Source organism: Girardinichthys multiradiatus, chromosome 5 (assembly GCF_021462225.1).
Source record: "Girardinichthys multiradiatus isolate DD_20200921_A chromosome 5, DD_fGirMul_XY1, whole genome shotgun sequence".
Lineage (NCBI taxonomy): Eukaryota > Metazoa > Chordata > Actinopteri > Cyprinodontiformes > Goodeidae > Girardinichthys > Girardinichthys multiradiatus.
In genome coordinates, this window is record NC_061798.1 from 40,462,831 (window position 1) to 40,485,552 (window position 22,722).

Here is a 22,722-nt window from a genome sequence, read left to right on the forward strand (position 1 = left end):
CAGGTGCCGCATTCCCCAGGTCAAGCCACTTTTGAACCAGAAACAGCGGCAGAAGCGCCTGACCTGGGCTACAGAGAAGCAGCACTGGACTGTTGCTCAGTGGTCCAAAGTACTTTTTTCGGATGAAAGCAAATTCTGCATGTCATTCGGAAATCAAGGTGCCAGAGTCTGGAGGAAGACTGGGGAGAAGGAAATGCCAAAATGCCAGAAGTCCAGTGTCAAGTACCCACAGTCAGTGATGGTCTGGGGTGCCGTGTCAGCTGCTGGTGTTGGTCCACTGTGTTTTATCAAGGGCAGGGTCAATGCAGCTAGCTATCAGGAGATTTTGGAGCACTTCATGCTTCTATCTGCTGAAAAGCTTTATGGAGATGAAGTTTTCATTTTTCAGCACGAGCTTGCACCTGCTCACAGTGCCAAAACCACTGGTAAATGGTTTACCGACCATGGTATCACTGTGCTCAATTGGCCTGCCAACTCTCCTGACCTGAACCCCATAGAGAATCTGTGGGATATTGTGAAGAGAACGTTGAGAGACTCAAGACCCAACACTCTGGATGAGCTAAAGGCCGCTATCGAAGCATCCTGGGCCTCCATAAGACCTCAGCAGTGCCACAGGTTGATTGCCTCCATGCCACGCCGCATTGAAGCAGTCATTTCTGCCAAAGGATTCCCGACCAAGTATTGAGTGCATAACTGTACATGATTATTTGAAGGTTGACGTTTTTTGTATTAAAAACACTTTTCTTTTTTTGGTCGGATGAAATATGCTAATTTTGTGAGATAGGAATTTTGGGTTTTCATGAGCTGTATGCCAAAATCATCCGTATTAAGACAATAAAGGACTTGAAATATTTCAGTTAGTGTGCAATGAATCTAAAAAATATGAATGTTAAATTTTCATCATGACATTATGGAAAATAATGAACTTTATCACAATGTGCTAATATTTTGAGAAGGACCTGTATTCAATGAATTGTAATATTTTAAAAGTGAATTTATTTCAGTGACATTATATAGATTGATTACACACAGACTCAGTTTTTTCAAGCCTTTGTTTATAATGTTGATGATTTTCTGCTTACAGGTAATGACAACATAACATCTATAATTAGCATTTTGCACCTGATCAATAAAACAACATTTTAATAGAGACATGTGGGCTTAATGAAAATAATGTTTAACACCTGCTAAAATGTAATTTTCCAAAGGTACTTTTAATCTGACAAAGGTTCCTCAGCCTAACGCTTATTATTATTTATTGAAAATGATTATATACTGATTTCCCTTGAGAATAAGCAGTCAGTGATTATAGAGTGGACCAACATGAAGACCAACATGCTCTGCTATTCCTAATATGTAGGTGGTGAATTATTTGAGATTTTGCAACGTATTTAATGATCATGAATACTGATGTAAATTTCCCAAATTGAACCATAGTCCAACACTATACAAGTACAGATGCCTACTGTATAGAGTCTGTTTATGTTTTGTGTTAACCTTTTTACAGTACGTTGTTATGAGTGTTTTCTGCATTGCTTAAAGAAATTCTATGTGAGGTAAGTGTACATTTGTGTAAGGTTGTTTTCTTTCCGCCTTAGGACTTGTGATGAAATTTAGCTATTATGCTAATTCCTGCATATTTACATTGAGGCATATTATACTGATGTGTCGATTAATGTCCACTGTCCTACTTAAATAAAAAAATGAAAAAAGATTTATTTGAATACTCTGATACAGTACAAACTAAGGTAACAGACTTAAAAAAATTAATTGTCATCAACTGCATTTACTGTGTTCCCAGAAAATCAGAGCGCAGAGATGTATAAATGCCATCTGCGACTTGTGAAAAACAAGATGCAACTTTGATGGCAGTTGTGCTCCCGTGGAGAAAGCTGTTACAAATTATCTGTCCTATAGCCAAAGAAAACATGTTTTCGCATATCGATTTCCCTGCCAAAGAATTCCTTTTTTTTTTTTTTACAACAAACAGCTTCTTCTAGCATTAACCCCCCCCCACACACACACACACACGGTCAAACACACACACACACAGTGTGAGTCAAAATGAGTAAAGTCTGTTTCAGATTAGTTGGTCTCCATGACTACAGAGTCAGCCCAGGGTCCCAGTTTGACATTTATGAAATCTTTATTAGCTCATTAGAGTATGAATCTATGTGTGTGTGTTTGTGTGTCTGCTTAAATTACACTCACACTCTGACACAGGCCCACACCTGCCGCAGTGTTTAAGAACATCTGCTGAAGTGTGGACATCCCCTGATCTGTCAAGATGGCTCTGTCGATGGTGAGAAGGATGTTGCGGATGAGATACAAATGGAGAAGAAAAACAAGCTGGAAAGGATGAGGATTTATTTTGGTAAACGGGGCTCAAACTGGGAAAAGAAAGAGGAAAATGAAACCTATGTCGACATTTAGTAGAAATGGGTTGATCAGAAGAGCAGGGTGGGGGAAACAATTGAGCAAAGGTTAAGATTTAAAACTAAAGAGATCAAAGATGATGAGAAGAAAAAGAGGTCATTTAACTGTTGCTTCATAATGCCATGAATCTTTAAGGTCCTGCTAAAAATGATGTGTTTTTAGTTGTTGAAATCACATAGTTACAGAGGGAATGTTTAAAGCATCGGTCTATTATAAAGTTGGAGTGGTTATGTCTTACTTTACCTTGTTGTTGTGATCCTCTAAGATCTTGGTCACAGTAAATTTTAATTATAATTTTCTTACATGTAGTGAATTAGAACAGTTGTCTTTTAGCATATATGACATTTTATGTGAGCTGGCAGAATATAATCTGCATTCTGGTGTCTATTCTAACTCCAAAACCAGTTTCATAGCTCATAGACACACACTAAAAACTATACTACCTGTCAACTCTGACTGTAAATCCTCATGATATTCTGAACTATTGTAGGGCTTTATTTGTCTCGGGGCCTGTACCCCTAACACCATCAGCCTTCAAAACCTTCTGTTCAAGTTCAGCGATCTTGGTTTCAGGGACTTACAAAGGACTGCTTTTCAGGAAGTGTCAAAATGACCTTCTGCAGCCAAAAATATCCCGAATGCTGTTCTGGGGTGGGATTTGGACTTTAATACCCTTATGTCCCTATTCTCCACACTTGAATTAAATAGATGATAGCTGACAGACTTCTGCAGAACTTGATGAAAGCTGTTGAGGTAATACATTTCATTCAAAAGTGTTTGTTGCATATGCTAGTTTAATTTGTTCACATATCCTGTCTGAATTGTGCAGAGCGCATACTGATATGCTTGGTGTTATACTCCACTAATTTAATTTACAAAACCTGTTTAGAATGCACAAAGAGATGCAGCACAGAAGAGAATATGTCCTTCAAACAGTGTCTTTGGCAGTTAAAGAGTGACACAGACACACCTGAGCACAGATGTAAGGTCCTGTAACACTACCAAATGAAAACAAATTAAAAACGTCATTTCAAAATGTTTTTGTTTTTCACGCAATGCCATAATTTGGATACACATGACAAACTGAACCAGTTACTTGACCTGGTTACTCATCTTTGTGGTGTCTTTGAGGCAAAACGTTTATTTACAAACTGCTCTTAAAAATGAGTGCTACCTCTGCCATTGCTTTGTGTCTGTAAATGACTCAAGAAGGGGTATTAAACAGTTTAAAGAAACATAAAGATGTGTATCTGGAATGCCTATAGTACAGTAAGTATCTGCTTAAAATAAGACCTTTTCTGGTTTTATCACATATGTCCAGCAGCCTCTGGTTATTTTATGAATGTTTCAGTTGTAAAGAAGTAATTAAGAAGTGCTGAACTCTTTCAAGAAGTGTGTAACAAAATTCACACCTAACTTTTATATTCTCATAATAGTGTGTTAGTTTCTTGAAGTTGTTTGTATGAACTAAACCGCACATCAAGACACGAGATGATTACGGAAAACAAAGAGCTTTCTCTTCCTTTGAATTTTTGTTCAAAAAGAAATTCCAGCAGAAAAACAACTTCTTAGATAGAACAGACTGCTGCAAGTAGAAGAAGAGAATGCAATCAGTCTATTCTATTGTCTTTCCACACTGTTTCAATTAAACTTAAAGGTATTGAAGGCTCCTAAAATGTCTGCAATCATTTTCCTTTGTCTGATAGTCCCTAATTTAACTTGAATTTTGAATACTGCCATGGAAAATTAAGAACAGTTTCACTGCAAGCTCTGCTGGAGAGAAGATATTTCTCATGAAATTGATCTAACTTCATCTTTTCTGTCCTCAAAACGTTTCCCATTCTGCAGCTGGAATAATGAGCATCTGTTTCACCTGTAATGATTTCTCCTTCCTATGTTCTTTGCTCCTCTCTTTTATCTGTTTCACCTCTAGTTCCTCTCTGAGTAATTAATCCTCCACGCTGTTGACAGTCAATTTTCCTCCCATCTTGAAGCTACTTCAAACTGATCTCCTTTCTTTCAATTCCTCTTATGAATATCTTTACCCCATTTTTCATTGCATTCTGATGATCCGGTTTTACTTTCCATTAGACCATAACATAAATTTGGGTCACCCTAATTAGAGAACTTAGATTAGGTCCAAGACAATCTTCCATGCCTGGGATGAGCAATAATTTATTTCATTGTTATCTAAAAAATGTTAAAGTACCTTACAAAGATATTTATCCCTCTTGAACCTTTTTGCCTTTGCCTAATTAAAACCACAAACTTGTATTGTATCTGTATTTTTCATGATTAACTCTTACTGCATAATTTTGATATAATGGTCTTCAAGATGCGCTCTGTTCACTAATGTTCTCTAACAAACCTCTGAGGCCTTCACAGAACAGCTGGATGTATACTGAGATAAAATTACACACAGGCTGGCTATTTACAAATAAAATGCACAGCATTTTACGTAAGAGTATCAAGTTAAATCCTGATAAAATAGATTGACATATGTGGTTGTAATGTGACAAAATGTAAGCAACCTTAAGAGGAATTAACACTTTTGTAAGTCAGTGTCTACATTATTTGTTATTCTGGGGCAAAACTCAAACATCATGAAAAGGAACAGCTTTATTTGGTAACTGTAATAATGTCTTTTCTTTTTAATCCTCACATCACTGAGGTGCGCCGCAGTGGGAGCGGCAAAAGACTGCGAAAGGATTAGATTTTTTAGAACATCATGGAAAATACATAGCAATTACTTACCAGACAGAGATAAACACAAGCAATTCTCTGATTTATTGCAGACAACCTTCAGTACACTGACTTTTAATGAAGGCCCGTTTTCAAGGAATACATCTTTAATAACAGCAACTTTGTGATGTGTTTTGGATTTGTTTTCGACTGGCTACAGCCAAAGGAAACCATGAATATGTGTTTCTCCAATAAAGCCTTTAAAACACAGAAATTGTGGTGGCTAATGATGGCCATCTTAATGCTGAAGGTAGTGTTGCTGGTTTTAGATTCAGATAAAAATGGCTCGGGTCGGAATCGTTTCATCTTTTGCACATTATCTGAAAGCATCTACATATCCGAAGCTTGGCATGCTAAGGAGGTGGGGAGCCGACTAGCTGACTTTTAATGGACAGATCCTGTCCTAATTCTGTCAGGTGGAGTGAATAACATTGGTTGGTCATGTTGTTGGAATTATGATTATTGATTAATTAATATTTATCAAGAATTATAATTAACAAGCATAATTTGACAAAATTTATTTCTTAACCAAAATCCTAATTTATGAATCGAGACCAGAGATGTCTTCTGTTGTTGTAAATGTGGCTCAACGCCTTTGATAATTACAACCGTTAAATACTCCGTAATAATTAGTAACTATTACCAGAGATGTCACTGTTTAATCAACCGTTTCTACCGAAACGTGGGGAACTTTTAACCTTATTTTGACTGATGAATCACTCTTGCACAAAATAAACACAAAACGCCTTCTCTTTATCTATGTGAATATTTATTAAATCACAGCCTGATACAATCCGCTCTTCCGATTTAATAATCTTCACCTACTCAAACATGCAAAGTTCTACACAAAAAGGGGGTAAAATATCTAACTAAACAAAATAAAGCAAAACAGCAGTGGGTAAGGAATCAACCAGCAGTTATGGCAAAAATGATAATATGACAAAGGGAATATGGTGTGGAACGAAGCTTTGGGAGCGCAGCCCGCCAGAAAGTGTAGCTCAGTGAGATGCACAGTCATACAGTCATAAACCTTTCACCCCAGCAAGGTTGTAAACCCCGAGGACAAAGGGTAATAAAACGTTTGGCAGAAAGCCAGTAAGCAGTAACGTTGAAGACAAAGAAAATGGTTGATTTTCACCATAAGGTTATTATAGCACTCCAGTTTCACAGCGCACCTGCTCTCAGGTGTTTGCACGGTAAAATCACACTTGTGAGACACGGCGGCCTCTGAAAGTTCCAGCAAGGATAAAACAAGGTGGCGATCCGTCTCCTTGAAACTCCGTGGTATTTTTTAGTTACGTGTTAAACTCACGTCTTCGATCGGCAAAGTGAAATTTCTGGCTTTCTTATTCCAGAAACCTCTTTTTATGAATTTTTTGTTGGCCAACGAAGGAGAATGAATGAAATCCACTTGGGACTCTTCTCCTGAAATGATGCGCTTCAGTTGCTGGTCTGGTCTCCAGCGTGAAAAGCAGCTTCTTTCAAATGTTCACCTTCCTATACTGTCTCCTGTGACGTCAGACCTGGGACGGCCCCGTCATATCAGCCGCAGTGGCTGCTGGGTTTTGTAGGACAGACTATCCTGCGGTACAAAATGGCCGATGACGTTGGAAAGGCATAGTGGCGTCCAGCAACGTGCAAATGGTCCAATATTCAGCAAACAAGTGGTCCAACAATGTTATTATTGTTTTTGCTTAGTTTAATGTACTTGTTGATAATTGTGTAGTGGCCAACAGAAATAGAGCGTTTGGGTGACATTATGAGATTATCTAATCAAACTGCTGATAAACAGGAGTGAAAATGATAAATGACTACAAATTAAATCAATTTATTCACTCAATTGGAGATAATTTTACAGGATAAATAATGAGTCAGATCAGAGTGTTTTGGCGGGAATAGTCAGAGGAGGACCCAGATGCAGAACTGCTCAAGGAAAAAGCTTGATGTAACTGTTAACTAGTTAACTGTAATGAAAAAAGCTAAAAAAAAAAATGCATTGCAAAGGCACACAATAAAACCGAAAGCAACGCGTTAAAAGCTGAACTGAAAGTGGAAACTGAGGTCACAGTGGAATGAAAGTAAAATAAGAATTAGATAAAGATTTCAGATAACAAATGAATATATATATTGGAAATAAGAATTACTAGGCAGGCTGCAAGTGTCTTGGCGTGGACCAAAAGTGAAAGGTGTTAATATATGACAACTTATAAAGAATAGATAGGAAAAAAGAACAAATGAAAAATATGGAGCAAATAAAGTACCTAAAAAATTTGCAATGCACCAAAAAATGAAAATTTATGATTATTATTTTTTTGTCTCTATCAGGTGTGGTCAATGGATGGCTACTATAAAGGCAGGCGTGTACTGGAGTACAGGACCATGGGGGACTTCACGAAAGGCCAGAACTTTGTGCAGCACCTGTTGCCCCATCCCTGGGCAGGAACTGGGCATGTTGTCTACAATGGGTCGCTCTATTACAACAAGCACCAGAGCAACATCCTGGTATGAGCCTGTGGATGAGTGAAAAACATTTTGCTGATGTGATCAGCTATATATAACATTTTAATTGCTTTAAAAGTTTCTTCTATAGCCCTGTTTTTAAGTTGCACTTTAATGACCATCATGGTAGCTGATGAAAAGTTACTCTTCACTTTGCCTAAGGGACACTATCACATACTCTGTCTTTCCAAATTGTATGAAATTGCAGCTACAATACATGTAACCTCTCTGGGCCTGATTTGCTAAATACTTTTATGGCAAAGTAGAGTAAAATGTATTTAGATTTCATATTCCTTTATTTCTCAAAGCCTTTACAAACAGAGCGTAAAGCACATTTTTCTTTACTTTCCTTATACATCCCAAATTAGTAGAGTACATAGCTATACAGAATAATTGCTCTGATACCATCTGTTTGGGAAGATCATAAAACATAAATACATGTGCGTACATGCTTAAACTAAAGATTAGGTTAGGCACTTTTAGATTTAATTACAGAATTCAGTTTTCTTTAGTCCCCAACCATTTATCAGTAGCTGGGAATCTACTCAATGACAAGAAATAGTTAAATTAATTTCTTGCCAATTATTACAGCTAGGGTTTGCAGAGAGGCTAGAAAGGATCAAATGCATCTCTCTGTCAAAAGTATCAGTCAGAAGAAGGATGTAGGAAATATCCCAAGGTTATATGAATAAAAGTAAAGATATTTCTATAAAACTGTTTGAAAAGACACAATCGAAAACTAGTGAGGGCAGCTTCTAAGAGGCAATGAAAAAGATCTCTGGCAGGAATCTCTGCCAGTTACTGGTTGCAAATAAAAGTCTCCAGAACCAAATAAAATATCCCAAAAAAACTGCAGAATGAATGTTTGGCAGAAAAATCACAAATGCCTACAGTGAAATATGGTGATGGCAGCGTCATGCTCCAGGGTCACTTTTCTTCATATGGAAGTTGTGTAACTGCTAGGATGTTTCAATTGTAAGGATTATGATTATTGATTAATTAATGTTCATCAAGAATTATAAGTTAAAATCATAATTTGAAAAATATTAATTTCTTAACCAAAAATCATTACTTACGAATAGAAATCAGAGATATTCTCTGGTGTTGTGATTATGGGCTCAAAGCTCTTTAATAATTACAAATGATTAACCAAAACCACCAACTGTCACTGTTTATTCAACCACTTCACTGAAGATGGAGGAACTTCGACCTTGTTTTGACAGATAAATCACTCTTGCACGAAATAAACACAAACGCTTCTCTTAATTATATATATGAAGATTTATTGAAGCCAAATAATCCTGATATACCATTATTCTGGTCCAAAAACCTTCACCTAACTAACAAGCACCGTTCTACACAAAGGGAATAACAATGACTACCTAACAATGATAATAAAAGAAAAATATATATGAACATTTGATGTCTATGAAGATCAAACCAGTAGCTTTATGGACAAAACGTGTATCAGCTGATAAAACGGTGAGGCCACGCCCCTTTAGCCACTATCAGCTGATCGCTCCAAATCTTGACAAAGAGTCATAAACTCTGAGGCGGGAACTCAGTGGAAAATCTCCAGCAATAAAACTGGAACAAAGAGTGGTCGGGCGAGGCCCAGACCGCAGTTGCTTTGAATGAAAAACTTTTAAAAGTCCAACTTCTAACTCCTGACAGATTTGAGATCAGCCGGACAAACATGAACCACGATTCAGCAGCGCTTGGACAGCAAATAAAAACACAGCTCAGCATAAAACACTTCAATCAGTATTGAATGCAACAAGTTAATACCTTAGATTAACTACTGGTGATTCTACATCACCTTCACTATGCCTCATCTTGCCCAGACCTCTAAATGCATCTATCCGGTTTATTATGAAAAGAATGAAATTACTTTGAAGTTGATTTCTTCTTTCCACCAGTTGAGTATGGATCAGGTCTGAAGAACAGGAGGGGAGGGGGACCACGTGTCCGTGATCGAATTAAGGGAAAAAGAAACAGTAACTTCTTATCCGTCCAGGAGGGGAAATTATGAACCGTTAGTCGACTGCATTACACATGGAGGAAAAACTCATCTCCTTGGAAATAGAACCTTTGTGGGTTTCACCTGTGCTGGGTGTCGGCGTGGTCTTCGATCGGTAAATAAATCCTCTGATCTTCTCGTATCAGACAGATTTCCAGCTTTCAAGCTCTTCCGGGAATGGCCTTGTGGAGCAAAGGTTCACCTGCGAGCTTTGTTTCTCCATATATGTGCCTCCATTACACTGTCCTGTTAGACAGGCGGGAAATGGCAACGAAACTTCATCTCCTCTGGGTTTTACACTCTTGGTGACGTCAGAGCTGCGACGTCTGTTGAGCTGCGTGTGTCAAAATGTGCAACCAAAATGGATGGCCCCAACACAATGCATCCCTGCTCCAAACATGAGGACAAAAGGGCTTAATTACCTTCTCTGATAATTATCTCATAATTAAGTTGTTACAGGTGTTTTTAACCATGGATGCATCTAAAAGTTGCATGACTGTGGCTCTCCTTTACTGTAGTTAGAGAAACATTGCTAGAAAAATTAATGACAAACATAGATTTCATTTTCAGCATAATATAACTTTCCAGAAAACTAAAGTATGGCTTTACCAAAATAAAGAAATAAATAAGTAAACTTTTGGAATGACCATGGCAGAGTCCAGTCCTCAACCTGGAAGAAACAGAAATCTGCAGCACAAATGATATTCCTACAATCTGACAGCATGTTTACTATAAATACTGGGCAAACATTGCCAAGTCAAGGTGGGACATCCTAACAGTCTCCTAGTAAAGAAGATTGAATGCTAAATATGAATCACAAGGTGCTTCAATAGCGTAAAAAAAAAATCTTCTATACATCTCACAACTTGCGATGTACAGCAGAGAGCTCCAACGGGTCATCAACATTGCCCAGAGACTGACTGGCTGCCCTAGCCCCTCCCTGGAGGAGATTTACTCCACCTGCTGCCTCAGGAGAGCCCGCAGCATCATCAGGGACTCCTCACACCCCAGTCACCATCTTTTTCAACTGCTCCCCTCTGGGAGGCGTTTCAGGGCAATAAGGACAAACAGACTGAAAAACAGCTTTTTTCCGAGAGCTGTTGTTGCCCTGAACTCCTCATGTACACTGTAACAACTGTTACTATCAATAAAGAGTAAATAAATCAGTAAATAAACAGTAAATACATTCCGTCCAATTTCTTCAACACTAAGTGCAATATGCTACCTCATGTGCAATACTGGAATAACCTGTCAATATTCTTGTATATATATTTTTTTCCACCTGCAAAGTCCTTCTTATAACTTTTTTTTTTAAACTTTTTATAACTTTATAACTTTTTAAACTTTTTAATATTTATTTTTCTTTAATTTGCACTACTGGCCTGCACTGTTTTTGTTCTGTTTTGTTTTGTTTTGAAAATGTCGTTGCACTAATGTGGAGCAACGACAAATAAAGAATTCTATTCTATTCTATTCTATTCTATTCTATTCTATTCTATTCTATTCTATTCTATTCTATTCTATTCTATTCTATTCTTGTTGACTTATGAAATGCTTCACCAAAAGATTTTCTTCTCACTGCATTTTCCTTTTGCAGTTTTGCCCCAAAGCATTTTTGTTAAATCCCAATGAGGTCACCAAAATATAACAGTTTCTGTTTTTCTCTCACTACTTGGTGGGTGCTGTGTTCATGGGAAAAGGTCACGCAACAATGTAAAATTATTATTAACTGACCTGATGCAATAAAATAATGCTATTAGTGTCCTTTTCTTTCTGAAGTAGGCATTGAGACAGAGTGCAAGAGCACTTTATTGAAAACAAGAGCATCGTTTTCTTGGCGAACCAGGCCCTCTGCTGTTATTATTTACAAATCTTTCCCCATTTATGCTGGTAACGCTACTGAGGTTTAGTCATGTGCTATGTTGAATTTGACTTACTTTCACCAAGTTCACATGCCATTGTATGTTGTGATGAAAAATGACTAGGTTGCTCATATAACCATGATTCTGAAATGAATACTGTGTGTCTTTGTAGGTTCAGTATCATTTCCGCTCTCGCAGTGTGTTGCTGCAGCGCAGCCTCAGTGGAGCTGGATACAACAACACCTTCCCCTACAGCTGGGGAGGTTCGTCTGACATCGATCTGATGGCTGACGAGACGGGTCTGTGGGTCGTCTACACCTCCATTCCAAATGCAGGAAATATAATGGTACAGTTTTCAGGATGCCCTGATATCAGCAGTTTTCTGTAACTTCTGAAAGTCACCCCGTACACATTCGTAAAAACACGTTTAGACAGAGAGCAGCTAATTAAAACTTATTTGTTAAACATTTGGAGAAAAGAGGGATGAGTTTATGTCTGCATGTGTGACAATAATCTTAGAATTGATGGATGGGCTTCAAAACAATGCCGACAACTTGACAGGAAGAAAAATGCCCCAGAGGCCACAAGATAATAAAAGAGAACGCAATTCTTTCATCTAAAAGAAGACAAACATAATTACACAACAAAGAATAATCAAAAAACTGAAGAAATATCTTTCCTAGAGTTAAGTTTGAAATAGCAGAATGGAATAAATGTTTTACTTTAGGATCACTGTCTTTCTTTACCAAATAATATAAAGCACTGGGGATGTAATGAGATCTCTTTGCACAATATCTCTCGATAAAGTCTGCCTTGTGAAGCGATATCCAGGCACTGTTTTTGTCTAAGCTACTATTATGTGCCCCAGGTATAAGTTGAGTAAATTTACTTTGAGACTCCATAGCTATGGTTAAGACTTATTTTGAAGTGACACAGAAAGTACCTTTTGCGTTGTTGACCAGTTAAATGATTGACATCTAAAGACCACACATCAAACTAGCCGATAGTAGCTGATTACATTAGCAATGAAGAAGACCCCACTAGTTTTAAACTGTGGCAGAATTTGGGGCGCACCTTTAATTCAAAATAAACAGTGAGAACAGAATATGAATGATTTGTGACCTATGTGATATAACTTGACTGGCTATCTTTTAGCAGCTAACAATGCTGAAGTTAGCATCTGCTTATGGATTTCCTATCAGAGCTATTTCACAGTTTTTAGGGAATCCACACTGCAGTTATGCACAGTACGTCTAGTACTTCAAGGTAGTAGAGGTACTGTAAGAGATTTGTGAAACCTATTTGAGATCACAAAAAGACATTTCTAATTCCTTTTTGGCAATAGGACCCCATAAATAGAGACAATATTTTTTTTTAAACATATTTGAAAAAAACAAACAAAACAGATTCAGATTACCTCCAAAATATTGTTAAAATCTCCCCATAGTCTCGTTCTTGTTAAGTTAATTTTGTGTATAATTTGTCTGGTTAGCTGAATGTATCGTTATACAATATGAAACCCACTTTTCAGCTTCTGAGCCCCAACAGAATAGTAGGAAAGATTTGCCAGTCCATCGCTGAAAAGACAGCCCTGTAAGTAAAGGTTCACCTTTGAGATGTTTGTCCTTTGTTACGCCTGGGGCATTAATGTGCTATTGAATTTTATTTGTTTATGGCTGGTGTATACAAATAACCCTCAACAGCAATTGTTTTGTTGTATAGATTGAAAATCATAACTTAACATTACTGAATTGTTAAGTTTACTAAGGTATTTTGTTCACATACACACATAAAATCAATAATAGTTCAGTATTTTCTTTAAATCACAAAACACGTTTAAAGATTTCTCTATGGCTGCATTTCTGAAGTTGTTTGCTGTCAGATATATTGACAGAAAGCTGCAGTAATGCCCAAGCTAACAGTGTGTCCAGTTAAAACTACTTGAGTTCGATATTTCGTCAAGTGCACTTAGTTTCTGCTTTTTACTGAGGGCACACATGATTACAGGTAAAAGGCTTCTTTTCTTTCAATAAATAAATGCTGAGGCTATGAAAACATCATCACCATAGCAACTCAGCACTTCTATCAGTTTTGATGATTTGTCTGAAACAGTTTGAGCTGGCAAGACTAATTTATTCCATTTCTCTATTCAGGTAAGTCGCTTGGACCCCGGTTCATTGGAGGTCCTCCAGAGCTGGGACACAGGGTTTCCGAAGCGCAGTGCTGGGGAGGCCTTCATGATTTGTGGCACCCTGTATGTCACCAACTCCCACCTGGCTGGTGCCAAAGTCCACTTCGCCTACAACACCAACACCTCAACATACGAGTATACTGACATCCCCTTCCATAACCAGTACTCCCACATCAGCATGATGGACTACAACCCTAGAGAGAGGGCGTTGTACACCTGGAACAACGGGCACCAGGTGCTCTACAATGTCACACTGTTCCACGTCATCCAGAGTGACGGCTAATATGACTCAACAGAAGATGTTAAAATGTAATTTGAGACTGCAAGTTCAAACACGCACAGAAACACACACTGGTCATTCACATCAGCAATGAAAATGAAAACTGTATGTGTTTAAATCTGAATGACTTACAGACACAATACGTTGTTATCGGACACTTGTCTGAAGGTCACAGATGAGTTTTCATCACAGCACTAATGCTGGTAAGAAAAAGGAGATTAAACATTTTTGAGCTCAGTCTTATTTCGTTCCATGTAATTCCATTTCTATACCAGGTGGGGACTTTGGAAAATGAGGGGTGGTAGTCAAAAACAAAAATACAGACAGTAGACTGAATTTTAAGTCACTTTAGCATCAAGTTTTGACAATGAGCCTGTTGGAGATATTCGGGGCTTGTAATGTGATTGTGGACATGTTCAGTCAGCATGGTTGTTCAATCAATAAACTTTACTGTCAAACCTTGCTAATATTTTTTTGTTATCTCTGTCATGAAAGGAAGAGTTATAATTCAACACCAATTGTGTGTTTGTGTGTTTGTGTGTAAAAAAACTGTATGAAATTTGAAAATGGGATCTTTCTTAGATTCATAAGAAAAACAAAACTGTACATTATGAAATTGACTCTTTGTTAACTTAACAGATGGAATGAGCTCTAGAAAGGAACAGACACGTTCTTTTATAGGACTGAAAGCCTGAGTTATTTATTTATGGATGCAAGAAAATGTAGCCTCATGTTTTGACACCAAGTTTAGTTCTTTCACCACCATCTTGGCAGCCAACATGACTTTTTAACTACAATTTAGCAGGTGGCACCAGGTTTGTATCAGCACCAGTTTTAATATCAATTTTGCTTATTAATACAAACACTTATTACATTCTTTCAGAAGGTTGTGGCAAACAGACATTTTATTAAACATTCAACCTTTGTGAACATTGTTGTCCAGATAGGTAAATTCTATTCGTTTTCCTCTCCTTGCCATTCTCACATTAGTTCAAGCTAAAAGCAATACCCGTAAACAAAAAAACAAAACAAAAAAAAAACAACAACTTTGAAACAAAATAAGATACCAGTTAATATCCGAACATCTTTCACACCAAATTCCATCAAACCCAGAGAAAAGTTTTGCTAGGACTTCAAATTTGGCTAAACCGCAACCAGGGTTTAATACCCCATGTTTTATCCTGCGATGTAAACCTTGTGACTTTTGATATACTTTGTAGGAATAATTTGTAGTTTTATGGTGTTGTGCCCTGTGAAGTTTTTATCAGCAGTCAGTATTTTACCTGCAATAGATGGCTACCAGTAAAACCTCAGCTTGGAGAAACAAAGATTAGTCCTGATTAGGGATTAGAAGATTAACTGGTTGGTATCAATTAATAGTCACAAGTTTGCACAATACAAGCGTATTGGAAGAGCAGTTGTTTTTAGATTCAGTATTTGGATAAAAGGTAGGTACATCTTTTTTAAGTCTTTGTATTTTTAAAATCTGAAAAATACTCCACCTCAAAAGATGAGCACCTGAAAAACTACCACCTCATTCTCCATGTTTCAATATACTAAATTAGGCTAGCTGCCACTTTCCCTTGTCCTCCTGACCACACCCCACTTAATCCCCTCTACTTTTCCCCACACTTGGCACTGCCTACTTTGGTGGCATTTTTTTTTTTGTGTGTGTGTGTGTGTGTCTTTCTCTTTTACATGGAGTTTAGTTCCATTTAAGAAGAAAAATGCAATGTGTGCCAAAATAAACACTGAAAAGAGTTTTTAGGGCCTCATCACTCAGTTACATTTCACTTCAACCTGACCATGTGGTTTACCTAATATTCCAAGTAGTAGTGGGAAACAATTTAAAGAATGCTTTCTAATAAATAAATCATAACTGATTACATTTTTATCAAGTAGCAATATTTGACACAATAAGCAAAAGTTTTTAATTTCAATGAATTTCCTTAGTAACTGAATCAATGAACATACATAGAATGTGTATTATGAAGATGTACGGCAATTTCAACCTTAATTTATTTGGAAATGGAAATGTTACTTTGGTGCAGTGATTCAGCAACTGTAAAGATCCATATGCAGTTACATTCAAAACATCTTATGATTAAGCAGCGGGTTTAAATTTCATACTCTTACAAATCATGCAAATATATTGGAGAAAGAACTCAATATTTCTAAATATTACAGAACAGCATTTCAGTCATTTAGTTCAGAGGTGTTCAACCTCTCTGCATCACTCCTTACAGTCACCGCATATAGTGGAAACATGATTTGTACATTCTCAACATGAAAGATATTTCACACTTTTAAAGTGCATTTAAGTGCAATTGTTTAACTTTATAGTTTATATGTAGTTACTGGGACCACAGTCAGTGTTTTTTGTTACTGCTGAGAAATAGTTACTTGTATTTATCTGGTTGATGTGGATTCTCTGTTCAGCTTGTTCAGACTGAAATTAATTAAAATGAATGAAAATAAATGCTATTGAATGTTTAATAATTATTTTTAAAAATAAAGTGACTTTTTTTTATTCTGTCAGTCAAAATGACAGACAACGAAAAAGTGTAGCGCAACCTCTGCGTCTCACCTCTTGTATGAATGCTGAATAATTAACCAAAAGACAATAAACTAAAAACTGAGAAACCTTCTGGACTAAAATCATGCTGGTAAAGCAACATTTGACACATGTTTTTTCCTATCACCTCATTAGGATGCCTCATTTCACCACGGATGTTCTCTAGTTTAAGATCTGAAATGTAGTTGCTCTGTGATAGTATTCATCAGTGGGGTTTAGTCTCAAAACCAGTGTGAAACTTTGCTTACACTCCTCTTATCTACCACAGTTTAATGATATAAAACCTCATTAAACAGTGTTCTAACAAAATATCCTACTGTTTGATCCATCCTACCTAGTGGTACCTTGCAACGGTGCTGCCCTGTGCTCTCATCAGTTGCTTCCCAACACAAGAACGAGGGGGAATTCAATGCAGCTCACAGAACGTTCTGTTGCATACACTTGCACTTGGACATTTGTTATTTGCTCATTGAAACACTTGTTCAGACGGCATATGAGTGTTCATTTCACAATGCAATTAAACATTTTATTTTTTCTGTAATTTGTACTCTAAATGAACACGTCAAAATTCCTAATTGCAGGACATTGGTGGGATTAACACAGTGCTGACTAAGATGCAATTTTATTTGCACTGATCTGATTTGCTACAAGGTATTCTGCTAATAATTATGGATTATTTGACTTTTTTATCGCAATAGATCTAAACCTTTTAATGTCTTATTGTTTGTGGAATAAAACAACACTGAAACCTTCACGCTGTGAATATAACTATGTGAACATTTTACCATTTTTAGGCGAAACGGTTAATGTTTTTAAAAAGATCCCTTTTTAAAAACGTAACCTATTTTTTGGGGGGGTTGTATTGTAGAAAAGACAGTTTTCTGGTTATGGAGGAGTTACTGAAAGGTTAAAGAGCAAATCATGTTGCTTGGCAGATTTTATGTATTGCACTCCATTATACTGGAATTATAATAAAAGAAATAAAGTTATTCTGAATCGGTTGCAAAGTATCATTCCCTTCCTTCACCCATTGTCTCAAATTACATTGAATCATATCATATTCCACTGATTTGAAAACATTAAATCTGAGTTAATCATGGATTTGACCCGTTAATGTTTGTACAGCCAATGTGTCAGAGAAGAGTCAGTTTAAAGGTGAATTTTCTTTTCCAATGTGCCATCCTAAAGTTTAAACGGTTTATGTAAACATTATTTATGTAAACCTTTATCATTTTTGTACACGCAATTACTTTCATGTCAGATTTCAACATGTTTCGCTTTGCAAAACATCTATGACATAAAGCACTTCTATCAGGTTGGACAGCACTAAAATAAATAATTGTCTGACAGGAAAATCACATTTAGAAGCCCTTTAAAACAGCATTTGCATGATCTGCTTTGAGTTCTTGAGATTTGGTTAAGATGTCAAAAAATATTGTTTTTGATTTATAATTATTAACTTGCCCATCAATATACAACTGGGAGGACTATGAGTGAATTTCCTGCATGTATGATGCTGTCTGCTGATTTTATCTGAAGTATACAAAATGCTGTTTGTTGCTCTGAACTATTAGGGGAATCTATAGAAATGTTATCCATAAGTCTCTGTAGAAAATTATGTGGGCCATCCTAGATTAAAGTGGATAAATTCCCAATGTTGGGTATGACTTGCTGGAACTAAATTCAGCTAGTCCTTTAGCCTAACTGTGTGTAACATTTTGGCTGAAGAGAGTAACTGAGTGCTGGATCAATACAGAGATATGGAAGATAATAAAGGATCACAGCTACATGTGGATCACTTTGTGAAAACATCACAAACGGGCTTTCAGTTTCCATGGTGACTATGATTATGTTGTGTCTAAGTGGAGCGAGTGCAGGACATTGCCTAGAAAACGGTTAGGAAACATCCTTCATTTATTACACAGACATTTTTATTTATTTATTATTTTGTACTTCATGATCAAAAAAATCAGTTTTTTAACATCTCATCTAAACCCCTGACAAAATATGTCTGTCCACTGCGCTTAGAACATTTCACTTAAAGTGGTAGCCTATCCTCAGCACGTGTCATAGCCTTGCTCTTTAGTCTGCTTTTCAACCCCCAGAGTAGCTGTAAAAAACATTCTGCAACATTTCACTGCCTTTTCAACATTTAGCTGACTGTAACACAGGGAAGCCCCTGGTGGACATTTACAAGAAGAACCGCTTTAAAAGTTCATAGCTACATTCTATGGAATACTGGCTGTAACAAAAAAAATGTGTCAGGGTTCTCCGTTTTCCATTACAATACACTCAATATACAGCTCTATCCATATGATGTTAGAAAACAATATCGTGTCACTTCTGTACAAGCTCAACTCAACGTAACACACTGGTTTCCAAAGTTGGACTCCAAGCATCCTTTTGGGTCATTATAAATGGCGCCTAAATTAGGGGATAGTCTTAAAGTGGATGGAAAAACAAAGATGGCTTTAAAAATGTTTTTACAATTAAAATATGTATATATTTATATTCAGCTCTCCAAGTCCATTCCTTTTAGAACCACATTTCACTGCATTTACAGTTGCGAATAATTTAGGGTATGTCTCTTTAAACATCTAGAGAATCTTTGGACTAGATGAAGATTTTTTGCCAACAGCAATATTCAATTCACAGATATTCAACTGAATTTAGGTCCAGACTTTCACTGGGCCATTCTACAGTAAATATGCTTTAATATAAACCATTCCTTTGTAACTAGCTTTATGTTTAAGGTTGTTGTCCTGCTGGAAGGAGTACGTCTGTCCCAGTTTCAAATATTTTGCACCATTTGAAAGTTTTGTTGTTGTTTTTTTTTTTACAAAGATTTGGCCTATATTTAGTTGAATTAATCTTAGCATCAACTTAAACAGCTAGCTCTGTCACCACCACCATGTTTCATCATGACAATGTTGTGTTCATGGTGAGGTGCAGTGTTAGTTTTCCTCTACACATTACAACATTTTGCATGTAGGCCAAAACGTTAAATTTTGGTCTCATCCCACCAGAGCACCTTCTTCCACATGTTCGCTGTGTCCCATATACATGGGTTATGGCAGCCTGAAAATAGGACTTCTAAAGGCTTACTTTCAACAATGGCCTTCTTCTTGCCATTCTTCCTGTAAGGCCAGATTTACAAAGTGCACGACTAAACTTATGCTGTCAGCAAATTCCCCCATCTTAGCTGTGAATCTCTATAGCTCAGAAGTCATCATGCATCTCTTGCCTGCTTCTCTGATTAATGCTCTCCTTGATTAGCCTGTCAGTTTAGGTGTCTTGGTGTTTGCAGTTGTGCCATGCTCTTGGGAAATTGGTTTACAACCTAACCCTGATTTAAACACCTCTAAAACTTTCTCTCTGACCAGTCTGCTGTGTTCCATGGCCCTGATGGTGTTTGTTCACTAATGTTCTCTAATAAACTTCTGATGCTTTCACAGGACAGCTGTATTTATATTGAGATTAAATTACACAGGTGAAATCTCTATTTACTGATGACTTCTGAAGACAATTTGTCAAACTGGATTTTGTTTAGGGGCGTCAGAAGCAGCCAAACAGAAATGCGTGCCGCATTTTTTAGATTTCTATCTGAAAAGATTTTGAGAACCATGTATCATTTTCACTGCATTTCACAATCATGCACTATTATGTGTTGGTCACATCAAATCCCCAAAATATACATTGTGATTTGTAGTTGTACTGTGAAAACATGTAACATATAATATGAATACTTTGCAAGGTTGTCTGTGGGGACCAACAATTGCAGCACCAGTGACACATCTGGCAAAAATGACCCAACTATAAACTACAAATCTATCGATCTTAGTAAAATTTTATTATTTTGTTTTTGTTGATTTTTTCTTTAGTTTTTTAGGCTATAACGTGTATTCTCATGCAAAATGTATACAGTTTTTGTAAGAATATCTGTTTTTCTATGCTGCTACATCAAGTAGCTGCACCAGTAGATGAATACAGAATATAGTTATTTATTATGTTATGACCTTGCAAATGTAATCTTTGAGATATTTGAAGTAAATAAAAAATTGTATCCAGCACAGTGTTTTCATTCGACTTTCTCATGAATTTAGAAACATCCCGCTGCTTAGCTTCCCTCACAGGTATGTGGACATAAAGTATATGATATTTGTTTCAAGAAGGAAAACTCTTTAAAGAGTGTGAGCTGTGACAGTGGACCAAAGTAACAATATTTCAGGGGCTTAAAGATCAAGATAATGAACTGAAAGGCATTAATAGGCTCTTTGGAGTAGAAAAGAACAGCAGGGCTCTTTCTCAGGAAGTACATGAAGGTCTAAAAATGTTGATCAAAGAGAAGCTTTAACTTTAGTGTTTTCAATCTGACTTCTACAGCTTATTGAAAATGAATAACAGACAAAATATAATGTTTCTTTTAACTGGCTGTTGTTTGCAGAGCAAGTTGTGAAAAACACATGAAAGCTCTAAGAAGAAAAACATGAAATCTGTGTGTATCTGAACTGTTGAGGTTTTCTCCAATTTTAACTTTTATGAAATCTTGTTTTATTTTTAAAACAAGAATGGGCAGTGTTTTAGTGGCAAACGCTAGCCATCACCAACAAGGTTTCAGTGTTGTCATGCAGCTATTGACAAGATCAACTTTAATGGATTATTTTAAAATGAGATTGAAACCTGTGCATTTATTTTTGCATAAAGCTTACAGACAAACTATGAACCATAAGGATAGTTTTGGATTTAACGTTTTTTATAAATTTTGTTTCTCCTGTTTCTTTTATTCTGTAAAGCTCCTCATTTATGTTCAGTTAATATTTTACTTCATTTACATTTGAATAACGGACCCCGTGTTTGTTTTGTTAAATTATTCCCGTCTTGTCTCTGTTTGATTTCTTGGTTTTATGTCACATTATTATTTAGCTGTTTCTGCTAATTTCCTTTTCCAGCAGACTTTATATTGTTTTGCCCTTGTTCTGGTGAAAAACACCCAACTTTTGTACTCCCTGTCTACAAGGAACCCTGCACTTGGGTTTTCGGTCTTTTCTCATGATGACACCAACCGAGACTGCATAATCTTCTACCCCAGTGCAGACCTTAGTTTCATCCAATGATCCACAGTACATGACATTATTAATTATTTACAACCTTTATGGGTTTTTTCTGTTATTAATAACTTTATGTTTGACTTGTCTATGCTTTATTATCCCAATTTATCACAGTTTAGTCTGAAACAAGCGTTTTATCCATTTGCCCTGTATTTATTTTCTCTTATATTTCCCTTTTTTAAATAAGAATCGATTTCAGCTTGTTGTTCTTACATATTTCAGCCACATTATTTTATTGGCCACTGCCCCAAATTTTAAGACTGGTGACTGACTGCGAACAAATGAAGTTAATATGTTAACTTAGGTTCGGGAGCGGGGCCACGCCTCAACCACACCTGTAATTACCCAACTGTCTACTTATACCAAACTCACCCAACCTTCACAGTCTGTTACGTTCTTTCGACCCCGCCCTCCCTCACCCTCAAACCATTCTTACCTCAGCCCATCATCCTCATCCCTCTACATCCCATTTTCTGATCCCTACTTCTTTATCCTGTGCTCTTCTCTTTCTTTTGCAGGTTCCATCTGGGGAGTCCTAAGCAGGCTTGGGAAGGCTTTATCCAGAAGACTGTACCTCCCATGATGAGTCTCTTCCTACCAAGCCTTCAGACTTGTCTCCTCAGATGACCTCATCCTTACTTCCAGTTCTTCCATCCCTTCAACTTCTTACTTGAATAAACCTTTAAACTTATTTCCTTGAGGCGTGGCCCTTGCTAGTGAAACTTCCTTTTTCCCATTCTATGCTGAATTTACAGTCCAAGAGGAGTTTTACAGTGCATTCTGCAATTTTAGGGACAACTCTGTTTTTGGAGCTTTTTTCTTGTTTGGAAGCCTGTTTCTATGATACAGATGCACAAAACTACTTGAAACCTGCCAGGTAAGGTTTAAGAAAGGGTTTATTATATAACTGTGTAAAAATATTTATGTTTTAACTGGTGGTCTGTACAGCAGCTAGGGAATATTCAGGATTATCAGGGCGTAAAGTTAAAGAGGCTGGGCTTGATTAATT

At 36.8% G+C, this 22,722-nt stretch overlaps 1 protein-coding gene across 1 annotated transcript in view; it reads left to right on the forward strand.

Annotated features, from left to right (window-relative positions):
* The window catches only part of LOC124868506 (noelin-2-like), a 61,147-nt gene extending 46,655 nt beyond the window's left edge, over positions 1-14,492 (forward strand). The window contains exons 6-8 of the mRNA XM_047365880.1: positions 7,504-7,680; positions 11,732-11,905; positions 13,713-14,492. Coding sequence (XP_047221836.1) covers positions 7,504-7,680; positions 11,732-11,905; positions 13,713-14,033 — 672 coding nt within the window. The 3' untranslated portion in view covers positions 14,034-14,492. The remainder of the gene's footprint in view (positions 1-7,503; positions 7,681-11,731; positions 11,906-13,712) is intronic.
* Positions 14,493-22,722: the final 8,230 nt, after the last annotated feature.